The 14640-nt window shown below is 35.0% G+C and overlaps 1 protein-coding gene across 3 annotated transcripts in view; it reads right to left on the bottom strand.

The window, feature by feature from the left end:
• The window catches only part of LOC149909245 (uncharacterized), a 195812-nt gene that overhangs the window by 78083 nt on the left and 103089 nt on the right, over positions 1-14640 (bottom strand). Inside the window, exon 2 of one of the 3 annotated variants that reach the window (XM_090101467.1) lies at positions 13811-13916. In XM_090101467.1, the coding sequence (XP_089957593.1) occupies positions 13811-13916 (106 nt within the window). Of the gene's footprint in view, positions 1-7867; positions 8008-8038; positions 8200-13810; positions 13917-14640 lie in introns of those variants that run through there. The other 2 variants (XM_090101468.1, XM_090101469.1) reach the window with 2 other exon arrangements.

The raw sequence follows: 14640 nt of genomic DNA, 5'->3' as shown, positions 1-14640 counted from the left end.
GTTTAGATAAGTGTAAGACATTACATATAATAAAAGGTAAAGTCCGCCCTGGAGACTATGAAATTGAAAACGGAGAAACAATAGCAGCAATTGAACCCACTGACCTCTATAAATATTTAGGATATAAGCAATTAAAAGGACTAGACCACTCAACTATTAAAAAGACTTTAATTACAGAATATAAAAAGAGATTAAGTTTACTTTGTAAAACACAACTTTCAGGCAAGGCTTTAATAAAATCCATTAACACGTACGCAATACCGATATTGACATATTCATTTGGAATAATTAAGTGGAGTAAAACTAATATAGAAACAATAGAACGTAATACGCGAACGATACTTACAAAATATAACAACTTACATCCTAAATCTGCAATAGAAAGGCTTACTATCAAAAGAGAATATGGAGGCAGGGGCTTAATAGATATCCGACATCTCTGGAAGAAACAAATATCCAAACTAAAAATATTTTTCCAATCTAAATCCCGCACCAGTAGCATACACCAGACCATTCTCCAACACGATCATAAATACACACCACTTAACTTAATTGAAAACACAGATATACCAAATATAGATGCAGATCCTACTAAAGGAAAAATCGAAGATTGGCGAAAAAAAGTCTTACATGGACGACACCCTCATGACCTGGCACAACCACACATAGATACAATAGCATCAAATAAATGGCTTAAAATAGGCAATCTTTTCCCGGAAACCGAAGGATTCATGATAGCAATTCAGGACCAGATAATCAACACAAGAAATTACCGAAAATATATCATCAAAGACCCTACAATAGCAAATGATAAATGCCGCAAATGCAACACTCAATCAGAAACCATACAGCACATTACGGGAGCATGCACAACACTAACACAAACAGACTACACTCACAGACATAATCAGGTAAGCAATATCATTCATCAAAAACTTGCAATCAAATACAAACTCATACACAACACAAACACACCATACTACAAATACACACCTGAAACTGTCCTAGAAAATGATCATTATAAACTATATTACGACCGTGCCATACTTACAGATAGGACAATTCATTTTAACAGACCGGATATAACTTTACAAGACAAAAGAAATAAAACAACTTACCTCATCGATATAGCAGTTCCAAATACGCATAATATACAAAAAACAATATCTGAAAAAATTAATAAATATAATGATCTAAAAGAAGAAGTTGTACGAATTTGGAGACAAGATAAAGTATACATTGTACCAATAGTTCTTTCTACTACCGGTGTTATTCCCAAACATTTAAAACAAAGTCTAAAACAAATTCATCTAGAAGAAACCGTATTTATTCAACTACAAAAAGCAGTAATACTTAACACATGCAGAATAGTAAGAAGATTCCTCCAAATAGAAGAAAATGACAATACTTGACAGACAGACACATACATAAATTACAAATGCTGCATTTACTTGGTTTCCGCCCGTAAATGTGGCTGCTACCAGCATTTATGCTGAGATATAAATACGCAAAAAAATAATAATAATATATTAATATGTGTGCGTAATTGATGTTATATTATTTTATACAAGATATAACTTGATTTAAATATTTTTAAAATGATACTTCTTAACTTTAAGTTATTCTATTTTGTTTTTGTACAATGGAAAAATAAAAAGAACAATATTTGCATCGAGTTCTTTAATTAGTTTATTTAAATAAAGCAATTTTAAACACTTTTTCCTGTTTTCAGTTATTTATTTATTTCAACCGATGTTGCAGATTCTATTACCATTTTAATATTTTAAAATAATTTAAATGTATTTTCTCTCTTAGTTAAAATAAACACATTGAATATTACATTTATTTATAAAGTGTTTTATAGGAATTAATTGTTTTACAACAGATAATAATATCATGTAGAGCTAAAAACTCGCATTTATATATTATATATATGTAATTGCAAAACGTGCAAATACAAATGCAGTCTCTGTAGGGGGCCGGGTTTATTGCCCAATTTTATCATTTTTACGTCATATTTAGTTTATGAGTTATATATTAATTTTTCATAGAATTTCATACAAGTAAAGGTCCTAGCAACCGTGTTGTTTAATAAGAGTGTGAACAAAAAATAAATGACGGCGAACAGAACAATGATTATTATGAATATCGTTGGAAGCTGGTATTTTAATGAGACCGAATTAATATGCTAATGCAATCAGCGACTCATTATTCAGAATACTTGCTACGAGCCGAGCGTCCCGTTTTTTGGTCTAGGAGCCAAAAATAACAACAATTTGAATATGTTAATAATGCACTCAAATTAACTACGTATATATAATAAAGTGTATGTAAATTATGTTCATTTTTTATTAGAGATAAGATAGATAATATAAAGCGTTGTATTATACACGATTATTATCACCATTTAATTCTTAATTATAAATAATAAACACATGGGCGTAGCCACGGTGGGGCAGGGTGGGGCGCTTGCCCCACCCTGGCTCTGACCTGGAAGGTACCTAACAAAATCTAAAAAACTAAATTATCTAGGTACTAACTACAAAACCTAATATCCGGAAGAAAATTCACACTCGAAGTCGTCAGTCGACACAAAAAAATGCGAACAAAATGCTTTGGCATGATTGGCCCCATACGTACACAAACGTAATCCTTTTGTTTTTCTTTGCGAGTATGAGTCAAATACCTATGTGCAATTATTTACCTCTAAATTGACGGATTAACAAATTGTCATACGCCAAGCGCTATTTTTTGGCCCACCTCGCACTGAATTTCCGATAAAATGTTATTTTTGTTTTGGGTTAAGGGTCACTTAATGACCATAAAAACACAAAATGCTGACGGATCTAGGTGTAACTTCGTTCGCAAAAAAACTATCCACTTTAGGGCAAAAGTTATTCAGACTTTTTTGTAGAGAGTAAAATTTCGCATTTTTTATATCCAGTAAACTTTTTTGTAAAACTTACCGTTTACGATTTATGGCCTATTTAATGAACCGGTTCATAGTTTTTGGCTAATAACTCTTAAAATATTGGATTAATCGATAAAACGAAAATATCAATTTTTAAGAGAGCTCTCTATTCTGTACAACTTCTGTTTGAAACTTTTTTTTGTAATACCCACACTTTTTGAGCTATTTAATGTTTAATTTATTACCGGGCATAAAATAGTAAATTTCAAGGTATGAATGGCATATAATGGTACAAATTCAAAAAACTTATTAAAAATTATGTCCTGTAGTATATAAAATCCATAAAAATTAGAAGTTTATTTCCTCACCTGCTAATATGTGACGCTGCTGTAATGGACTTAATGATATTAAGTAATCTTAATACTATTATAAAGGCGAAAGTTTGTAAGGATGTATAGATGTATGGATGTATGGATGTTTGTTACTCTTTCACGTAAAAACTACTGAACCGATTACAATGAAATTTAGCACACATATAGAGGGTAACTTGGATTAACACATAGGATAGTTTTTATCCCGGAAATCCCACGGGAACGGGAACTATGCGGGTTTTCCTTTGCAAATGCGGGCGAAGCCGCGGGCGGAAATCTAGTTATTTTATATTCGGATGCCAGAATAATAAAATAAAAGAAAACGAAAGGAGAATATTTTGAAAAATGTATAAAAAAGTCATGTTCTATAAAAAAAAAATCTATTTTTAATCAAAATTTTGAGACGATTCGGAAACGGCGAAAATTCACTTAATTATTAATTCACTTAATAATTAAAATTCAATTACATCTCACCTCTTCTTCGTCTTCATTACATCCGTAAAAATCCGACTACGGTTGATAATAAAATAAAACCGGCCAAGTGCGAGTCGGGCTCGCGCACAAAGGGTTCCGTAGCAGCAAATATAATAAATTACAGTTAAATCAACCTATCTCAAAAACTATAAGAGATACTTTGATCAAACCAAAAATCGTTGAAAGAGTTAATTAGCATGCATCACCTCTATTTTTTTTAGAATTTTATACCCCGTAGTTATAAAAATAGAGGGGGGGGGACATACTTTTTACGACTTTGAGAGCTGATATCTCAAAAACCGTTCACTTTAAGAAAAATGTTTTTTAGAAAACTTTATATCATTTTAAAAGACCTTTCCATTGATACCCCACACGGGTATGTACATCGAAAAAAAAAATTTCATCCCTCAGTTACATGTATGGGGGGCCCCACCCCCAATTCTTTTTTTTACTATTTAGTGTCATATTTTTGTAGCGGTTCATACAACACATATTCCCATCAAATTTCATCACTGTAGTACTTATAGTTTCCGAGTAAATCGGCTGTGACAGACGGACAGACGGACAGACGGACAGACGGACATGACGAAACTATAAGGGTTCCGTTTTTGCCATTTTGGCTACGGAACCCTAAAAATATACCGCAGTTATACCTATAATATATTTTTGTTGAAATTTCCGATTCGCACTTGGCCGGTTTTTTGGTTGTTTCTACTATTAACTACATCCATGTAGTATAGAAGACACAACTGTTTGTGTATCCGTGTACATATACATAGATACCAGGTGCAGGTAACAGTTTTTTTTATGAAATAAAAACCGCCCAAGTGTCATTCAGACTCGCTTACTGATGGTTTCATATAAAACCGTTTCTTTATATCTTGTAACTGTAAATTTGAACTTTTCACAATTTTTCCTTTACCTGTACTATAAGGCGTAGCTTGGTACCAAATTTCAAGACTCTGTGTTCACCTGAAGTACCCTTTAGGTTTTGATTACCGTGTAAATCAAATGTCTTTTCTTTCTTCTTTCTTTCAAATGTCGAAATTTGTGAAAATTCACAAATTCAATGGCTGTAGAGTTTCGTTTTTTTTCTTTTTAGGTTATCCGTCAGTCTGTCTGTCTAACACCCTTTTTCTCAGAAGCGCGTTGCGAATGTTGAAATTTGCGAAAATTTCAAAATTCGTAAGGGAATCAAAGCATAAAGGGTACTTACTTCCCATGAACACAGAGTCTTGAAAGGTACAAAGTAACGTTTTATAACACACACAGGAATAATTTCGAAAAACATGAATTAAAAATTACATTACATAAAAAAAAAAACATTTTAATAATTTTAAACTTACAACCCCTTTACTCATGAATGCTTACATGTATTAAATTGATATTCACATCAAAAACTCAGGTCTATAATACCTTTGAGTTGTAATACCTACAATCAAACTTCTATGCCAATGCAATCAGAAGATACAGCCGTAAATGCTGAAAATGTTCGCTCGACATTCGCAAGGGAATTAAAATTCAAAACCTACAGAGTACATCCCGTGAACTCAGAATCTTAAAATTCGCTACGAAGCAACATTTTGTAGCACAGATAGAGGAACAAAAGCAAAAAAAAATACCTCATATAAAAAAAATAATATCTTTATTAATTTAAAGTTTGTCTGTCGGTCAAGACCTCAGAAACGCGTGAAGATAATATTAAGCTGAAATTTATATCGAATACTCAAGTCTACAGCCATTTATTCTGCAATCGCAAATTTCGACATTCACAAGGTACAAACCTACAGGGTACATTCCGTGATCACAGAGTCTTGAAATTTGGTTAAAAGCAATTTCATATAGCACAGATAAAGGAAAAATTGTTAAAAACATAAATTTAAAGTTACAACATAACAAAAAATAGGTTTGTTCGGAACCCTCGGTGCGCGAGTCGGACTCGCGGTTGTCGGTTTTTTTTTATTTTTGCCCCACCCTGAGCCCATGGCTAGCTACGCCCATGAATAAACACATTCCCATTAAAGATCCAAATAATGTAATATTAATTTTAATATATATTTATGTGCATAAACATAAGGTATAGATAAAGATATTTTATTTTTTAATTATTTTCGAATTTCAAAATCTAATTTAACACATTTAAATTGCATAAAACTTTAATTTTTGAAAGTAGATTTTTGCTTATTAAAAATGCATTCCTTTACACAATTAACAGTAATTAATATTTTCTTTTTCTGTGTTTTTTGGTTACGTTCACTGCATTATAACTAACATTTATTAAGAAATATTGCAGACATTCTGAAACTTGTTACTGTTATTATTATTAGACATGAATTAGAATACAACACGATACCAATTGTTAGATGGAAGCCGTTAGCGAGTGCACCGAGTGTAAGCAGTACAATGCAAGCTGACCGCAGAACATTTCGGCATGTGGTCGCGGAGGGCATCGCGGAGGAACATGTGGCGTAATTAGAATATAATGTTTGCAACGAGACGAGATCGTAACAGGTGAACCTTGCGTGAGAAGTTCAGCCGGGTCCCACCGGCCTGACCCCGGACACCGGACACTGGACACTGGACACAGGCCACCGGACAACGGATATCATTATGTTTATATTTTGATAATAATAAGAACTACATATTTTAATCGTCTGTTTTGATACGTTCTTTTAGACATATTTTCATAAGTTTAATACAATATCACTACATATTATAAAACAAAGTCGCTTTCTCTGTCCCTATGTCCCTTTGTATGCTTAAATCTTTAAAACTGCGCAACGGATTTTGATGCGGTTTTTTTTAATAGATAGAGTGATTCAAGAGGAAGGTTTTAGTATATAATTTATTAGGTTTCAGACAAAGCGGGCGAAGCCGCGGGCGGTAAGCTAGTACATAAATTTAAAACTACTCAAATTGAAAGCGGAAGATTACTTATGCTATTTTAGATAGATATGTAATTAATTTCAAAAAACCTTTTCTCAATTGAGGAAAATATAAACGTTTTTGTAAATTACTCATTTATATTTTCAAAAGTTTTAATCGTGATTAACATATTCCAAATATAATTATATTTATAAAATATTATTATTAGGTACCTACTATGAAAAACTTTAATTTACTAAAAGTGAAACTATATACGAAGGAAAAAATATATTATATTATGTATCCTGGACACGATATAATATACCTAATAATCATAGATGAGATGAGTACATATTTAAATATGTAATTGAAGTATATTTTATTAATTATTATTGCACTCGGTTAGAATTTTTCCGTCAAAAACTTTTAAATTATATATTTTATAATTTAATTCACATTTCGCACTCTGATGTCGGTGTTATAATTTTTGTATTCGGTTGGATATTAAATATAATAATATGTATTTGTGAAAATAAGAAAAGTAATTTCTCAAAGTATATTGTATTCGTGTATGTAATAAAACTAATACTAATAAATCCACCCTGACCTCACTCGAATGTGTTAAAGAGCACATTGAAAGGGACAAATATAATATACCCATTTGTCCACCGAGGGCCTACCGAGGACCCAGGGGTGACTTCATTGTAAGCCGAGTATTTTTCAAAGGATTGCTATCAAAAGACGTCGAGTTCGAGTGGGGTCCGCGAGTCCAGCTCGCTCCAAATTGAATGAGCTTTGCGTCTTGCCGAGGGGACGGTCCCGCAACCCTTCTGCACAGATTACCGGCTTGTTGACACGGCTCTACGTCAACACCACGTGAGGGGACCTTATTTATGAATTATACACCTGTCATACTCGTTATTGACTGTAAAAATGTTGGCACAACAAACTACTTGAGGGGTCGCGAGCCGTTCCTTAGATGTAGAGCGTGATAGAGCCGATCCGTTCGGTTAGCACTTGTTGTTGCAAACTTTACAAAACTTCTATTAGTTTAAGAAATATTTATGAGATGATTCGTTGTCAAGTTTTTAGAAGACAATTTATTTCCCGGTTACTTTGACGATTGTTTATTGAGTTAAACGAAATAATGTTCGGAACGCGTCGCGATGAAAATGACCGCCAATTAAAATTAAATTACCGATTCGGCGCGTTTTCCTCGTGCTCGCGTAAATAAAATTCTACTTACTTGTCCGCAGCGAACGGTATTCGAATAAAAATTGATGCATCGATACTTAGTCACTTGGCAATACAGTATACACACGATAGGCCTAACGCACTGGCGAGGGCCGAGAGGGCCGGTGGAGGGCCGGAGAGGGCCGGGAGCGGGCCGGAGCGGCACTGCACTGGGGGCACTGACCGTGGCGAGGCGGCGGCGGCCAGGCTGGCACGTCGCGCAGGCGCATGGAGCAGTCGAGCGGCTGGTCGCGCAAGGCCAGCGCGGGCATGGCGCGGCCGCGGCCGCCGGTCGGAGGTCGCGCCGTCTCTTGCAGCGCGTGCGTCCGCCCACGTCGTCCGTGAGGCACTGACGCGCGCTCACGCTTTTTTCCTGAGGTTTTTTCCCCGCGCGGGGCGGGGCTGTGCCGGCCAATGGCAGCGCTCGCCGCCCCCGCCCCGCGCCCGCCGCACGCCCGCCGCCCCCGCCGCCGCCCGCTCTTATTTACGTCCATATATTAAAAGGGTTTTCCGCGGCGCGTTATGGATTTTCCGACATTACATACGACCTGCTCGCTGCCGACTGGCCGAGCTTCACCTGACTCTACATTGGCCCGGCCTTTCGGCTTTCCTACTTTAAAGTTTTTGACTGCTGATGATTATTTGAAAGTTTAAATACCTATTTCAATTTCGATATTATGTATCTACATTTACCTACCTAGGTTTACAAATTGCCTAATTTTAAGAATTTTCATGACTCATTCAGTACCTAATAATCGCATCTTAACTAAGATCTTATAAATGTAGAGCTATATTTAAATCCAAATAATTTTCACTAATCAAATATTTGCTCTACAAGTGATAAAGGACATGATCTACGTTGTTATTAATACCAATATCGTAATGAGTAGAGTAGAAGGTTGTGTTCAGGCTGGCCGGCGTGTGACGTCACGGGTCGATGCCCTCTGCGATGAACTTGAACCCAAAATAATAGCAACATCCTCCCACTGCCTCATCCGCAGCTCCTACAATAGCTCGCACTAAACAAACGATTAGCCACACTAGGTACATCCCACGAACTACACCAAAATATGTTTATTATTTACATGTAGAGTCAATTTCACTTTAAATTATACGTATAAAAATGATTTTATGCCCTAATCTTATCTAGGAATGCAATCGTATGAGGAGTTGCCAAAACTCTATTAATTGTTTCAACGAAGAGTAGGTAGATATGAATATTTAAAAAAGTGTTGAAACTAAAATAAATGGTTTTGCACAATGAAATAAAGCTAGTATTTTTTCGTCAGAATCCCTATTCAATAATCGCTAATTTACGATTTGTATTGTCATGATATAACAATTAATTAACTCTATCAGTCTGATAATGTGATTTGATAATCATTTTACAATGAAAAAGGTATAATTTTACGACAATGTGAAATTATTAAGGTACACAATAAAGATAATAATATTATCTTTCCAGATATTAATATTCAAATATAAAACTGTAACACATTCATTTCATTGTTTTATCTGCCATACCAGCTATAGTATATTTATTTAATACTAGCTGCGCTCCGCGGTGTCGCCCGCGTGGCTCCGCTACTGTTGGTCTTACCGTGATGATATTGCCTTCCTCGATAAATGGGCTATCCAACACTGAAAGAATTTTTCAAATCAGACTAGTCGTTCTGGTGATTAGCTCGTTCAAACAAACAAACAAACTCTTCAGCTTTGTAATATTATTATAGTATAGATTGTTACACCCAAGGACTTGCCTTTATTTGCTATCAAGAATTAAACGTAGGTATGATTAATACAACAAATTTTGCACGATAGAGTCTCATATAGTAGATCTTATCAAATCTCTACATCAATAGTCACTTGAAACTCTATGTGTCTGTAGAGCCATAAAGTGGAAAAAACAAGTGTATATAGGAACTAAGTAGGTACAGGTCACCGAGTCGCCGGACATTCGGCCATTACGTGGAACGCCGAGTCAGCACGCTACGGCTAAACTTTCACACTTGCCCTGTTTATTCCGCTTAATTCATCTACTGGTTTATTCCCGAATATAATATTTTATATAAATGGGTCATATTTGGTTTTTGTCAGTTAAAGTATTTAGTATTATGTGGTGTTAGACTATTAGATAAAATTATTATTTTTGCTAATAAATAGTTAATGTGACGAATAGTGTTGCATTTAAAAATAAATAAAACGTTATTTATTTTGCTCTACAAATACGTATTTAACGCTATGTATGTTTCATAAAAAAATGTTAAGTGGTGATGATGACGCTGAAACAAAAAAGTTACCGTTAGTTTATTCAAGTGTATCATTGGAACAGCAAAGCATTTACAAGAGCAAAATATTGTGGTGTAACATCTGACTGTTCTGACAAGCAGACAGATTGCAGTTTTCACTTGATTGCCGATCTAGGGAACTGATAAATAATTAAACTGTAATATATTCTATATCGCAGACGTCGTCTATCTGATTTCAAAACGATTTTATCTTAATTTGCAATACATTGATTATCATAAAAATCATTTATAAAGCAGTCCATTTTTTTCTTTTTTTACATTGACGAGTTTATCTATTAATTTGAGATGAATTTCCCAGTTTCATAATATTATGTAGGTACCTACATAAACATAATTGATTACATGTATAATATGTATCATTGCTAGGTTTTTTTGCTATGTTTTTCCCCGGAGTATAATCTACCGCACTACTTCATTAGTACATATATCGAAATCTGCTCGAAAAGATAAGGGACGATCAGTCTCATCTATAACAACAATAACAATTGGTATTATTACTTTTTTAAACAAGTAGACAAGTACTAATTTATTAGGTACCTATACATAGCTAAATAAGACAGTCAATGAATTTAGGTAAATTATAAGTATTGTAGGTACCTAAAGGTAAACTGTAAAGTGACTTTATACAGAATAACTGTTGAGTTAGATACTAATTGTCTACTGTTCTCGGTAAAATCGAAAAATTATGGTATATAGTTTTAAAACATAATATAATTTGAATAGGTACTAAAGATTCCAAGCATGAAAAGTTACGATAGAGCGTTTTCGAATGTTGCGTATTCTCAATTTCAAAATTCAATTTCACATCTAGGTAGGTACCTATATGATAATTCGGAATAATTTATAGCATAAGGAAGAGACTCACATACACAAAACTGAGGAAGAGTCAAACTCGTGTCTTATCTGTTTGTTAGTGTCAGTGCTAGTGGTAGTGCAAGTGCTAGTGTTAGACGCAGTTCATCAGTATGAGCGGTCACGTCCCAGCTTTTAAATATTTCACATTCGCTGCCTTCCTTAATTGCTCTAATGTGAGAATTACAAAGTGCCGTACATTGATAAACATCCATCTCATTTGCAATGTAAATGTAAACGTAGTGAGTGGAGTTGTGACGAGTGTTGCGCTGATAGTGTTGGATCGTTTTGTTGCAGTTCATGGGTCAAGAAGTTCGTTTTACAATAATATTGCATTGTGCGAAGATTAATGCGTAACAAAACGTTGATGATGGAATATGACAGGTACCTACTCACAAGAGTGCACTATTGACGTAGTTTTTGACAAATAGAACCTCTTCCAGTTCTTTTGCTTTGAGTAAGTTTCTGAAACGGTAGTTAAATTATATAACCATTCGAAACTTCGAGTTCGTGTTAAATTAAAATGTCGACCGTGTCGTAAATATTAACGTTCGTCTGTCCAGCATTGATTTATGAAGCAATCAATAGATTTGGAGCGAGCCATTATATTAGCAAAACGTGCATTGTGGCGTCGAGCGGTTTGACCCGTGCCACGCTCCCTCATTACTGGCTGGTCCTTATTGGATGCAATTAAGAGTTATTTTGGCGATGTAGGTCAGGAGCGTGACGCGCGACATCTGCCGCCCCCGCACCTGGAGCACGTCCCCCCGCCCCCGCACCTCCGCGGTACTACGACCTCACCCCCGCACTCTCCCCTGAGCCCCGTGGCCCCCGGAGCGCATGCAGATTTATAGCAACGGACATAATTCACAAAGATATAGAGGCACTTGAAGAGACATAATATGACAGTGATTTTTTCATAAAGTTGACCACTGGACTTTTGTGTATTTGTTTATATTATCTACTTTCTATGGCTATTGAAAATGATTGAAAGAGAAAATTACATGAATTGTTTTAACAAATCGAATAAAGATGAGTATTATTATGTTAATCGTTACGTTTCTTATATATTTTACATTAACAATTAATACGTATTAGGCCGTAGCGTGTTAGATCAAAATAATTCAATAAAATTACTGAGTCGCATCGACAATCACAATATAATGCTTGTGCGTTTTTCTTATCCCGTAATTTATAGCAACAGTCGAGGAAGCGATTAATATTTGTAATAAATTGTATGATTGGCAGTGTTACTATAGATATCATATGGCTAAGCAAGTAAGTTAAGATGTGAATGTAATTTTATTACAAAATATTTAAAAACTAATAATATATTTATAGTAGGTACCTGTCTTTAAATAGTAAGTACAAAATATATTATATATAAAACGAAGATATTTAAATATTGGATAAAAAGAAACACTGCAATCTGCATTAATTTTATATTCAAATTGATACTATAATAATGAGTATAACAAAGTAAGCGAGTGTCAAAAGATAACATATTAAAAATGATAATATATAAAATGCAAAAGTGCATCCAGTACTGTATATCAAGGTGCTGTCAGATGTCGAAGCGGCGAGCGGCCGGCTGCAGCAAAGGGTACACTGGCCACCTTCTGCTGCCAGCGCCACTCGCCAATATGTGTCAATTAATCTCACACGCGATAAACATCGACCCAACGTGATAATGTAACTGCCGTTTATTGTTTTATGCCTAATCTTAATGACCCAGATGGTAAATATTCATTATGGCACGAATGTGACGCTTACGGCAAGGTTCGGTTGAAAAAATTTGCGCCAGGTAAACTTTTGACCATTCACCATTGTATTTTTTTAAAGATACTATTTAAAATTAATGTGTCCGGTGCTCCGGTAGAGCTTGCAAGTTTTTTTATACACATTTCTGTTATATCAATAGCGATAATTATGGTAAAATAATCATAGGTGTTTTGTTTGCAAGGTATCTTTTGATGAATCGACGCTACCATTAGACCTTCGCAGCAACATCTAGCTTAGTATTCAGACCATGAACAGGGTTATTAGACATGTCAAACCCACACGCATGAAACCATCCTGTAACATAATATAGCATCCATTACTTTTATGTTAAAATGAAATTAGGTATATTTAAATAGCTAATTTTATGTTCCTTAGCATAGCAGCTCGTTAATACAGTAAATTATTTGAAAAACATGTTATTTATCCTTTAGCTTGTTATATATATGAAGTTGTCACGAAGGCGAGTGGTGTGGAGCTGTGCGGAGCGGTGCGAGGTCAGCCGAAGGTCGCATTAGTCCATTGATAACGCCAGCTATAGGTCAGGTATTCTAATTTATTGCTTTATTTATCCATTGAATACTCAAACTGGTTCTTGTTTATAACGGTCCCTTAGTTAAGCCGTAAGTGTTAAACATTAAATTGATCGCCTGGTCATTGGGACATTAATTGTTTATACAACCTTTAGAAATAAACATTGAAGTACCTACGCAGCTTTCTTTTTAAAATATTCTCGTATAAAAGGTGGGTGGTCTTATATCATATTAGACAGGACATAAAATATTAATGTCACTTGCTGCAGTAACTGGATGCGTGTAATGCCTGTTACTTGTTATCAGCAAAATTTAAAACAGCATGAAATTAGGATTCTCCTATTAGGTAAGTAGGTACTTTATGGAAAAGCAAAGCATATGGGACACTTCGTTGTCACCACTGTCTATAAACACTCCAACACTCGCTACTGCTTTGATCTTTAAGAAAAGACAGGGCTTCATAAAGCCATGCGAAGGTGTTACCTGCAGCATAAGTACAGTCGAGTGGCTCCGGCTCGCAGGCGGCGCTGAGCAGCCGGTGCAGCCGCTCCTCGGGGTACTGCAGCCAGGAGCCGCCCGTCGGGCGGCGCTGCAACATACAGACAAACATATTTATATGTACAAATTTAACTAAGAGTTTGGTAGAGCTAAGTTTGAAACTTATGTTCATTCTCTGTTAGAATAAGATCCCAGGGCCGCCAGACCTCACCTTTTTTCTGACGGATGAAATGTGGACGATTGAGTAGTATTAGTATGTGCTACCATCGTACGCAACGCCATAATCATTAGGTTTAGGTGGAGTGGTAGAAGTGGACAATTGGAAATTAATCTTAAAATTCAATAAGTATATTTAAAAGAATATTAATAGGTAGTAGTAGGTACCTGATAAATTATCGGTACCTATCTATAAATATCAAACAGGTTTTGAGTATGAATTTCTTTTCTTTCCACTGCAAAAAATCGGTGAGTGTGTTCAGTGTTGTTAATTTTTTGTAAATACATTGAAAAAGCTGATTTAAGGTTAAGTAGTTCGTTAAAAAGTCAATTAAAACAGCATTTGACCGTATAGGGTAACTTTGTGTTGTGTGTATGTGGGAAAACAATGGCGAACTAAATCTTTTCGTATTCATGGAATTTCATAAATTCCAATGAGTTAAAAAATATTGCAGAAACTTTTAATTCGTATTACTTTGATGCACCACTTCTTAATATTCATCATTAGGTACTCTACGAGAAAAACAACTCCAGTTAATCCACATAAAATAAATATTCGTAAAAGCTTCTATTTTTCATTAAAACAAACATATTCCGCG

Source organism: Colias eurytheme, chromosome 4 (genome assembly GCF_061535395.1).
Source record: "Colias eurytheme isolate Ceu_HAF_F1 chromosome 4, ilColEury1 Martin Lab GWU primary, whole genome shotgun sequence".
NCBI lineage: Eukaryota > Metazoa > Arthropoda > Insecta > Lepidoptera > Pieridae > Colias > Colias eurytheme.
This window is presented reverse-complemented; position numbering and strand designations above follow the sequence as displayed.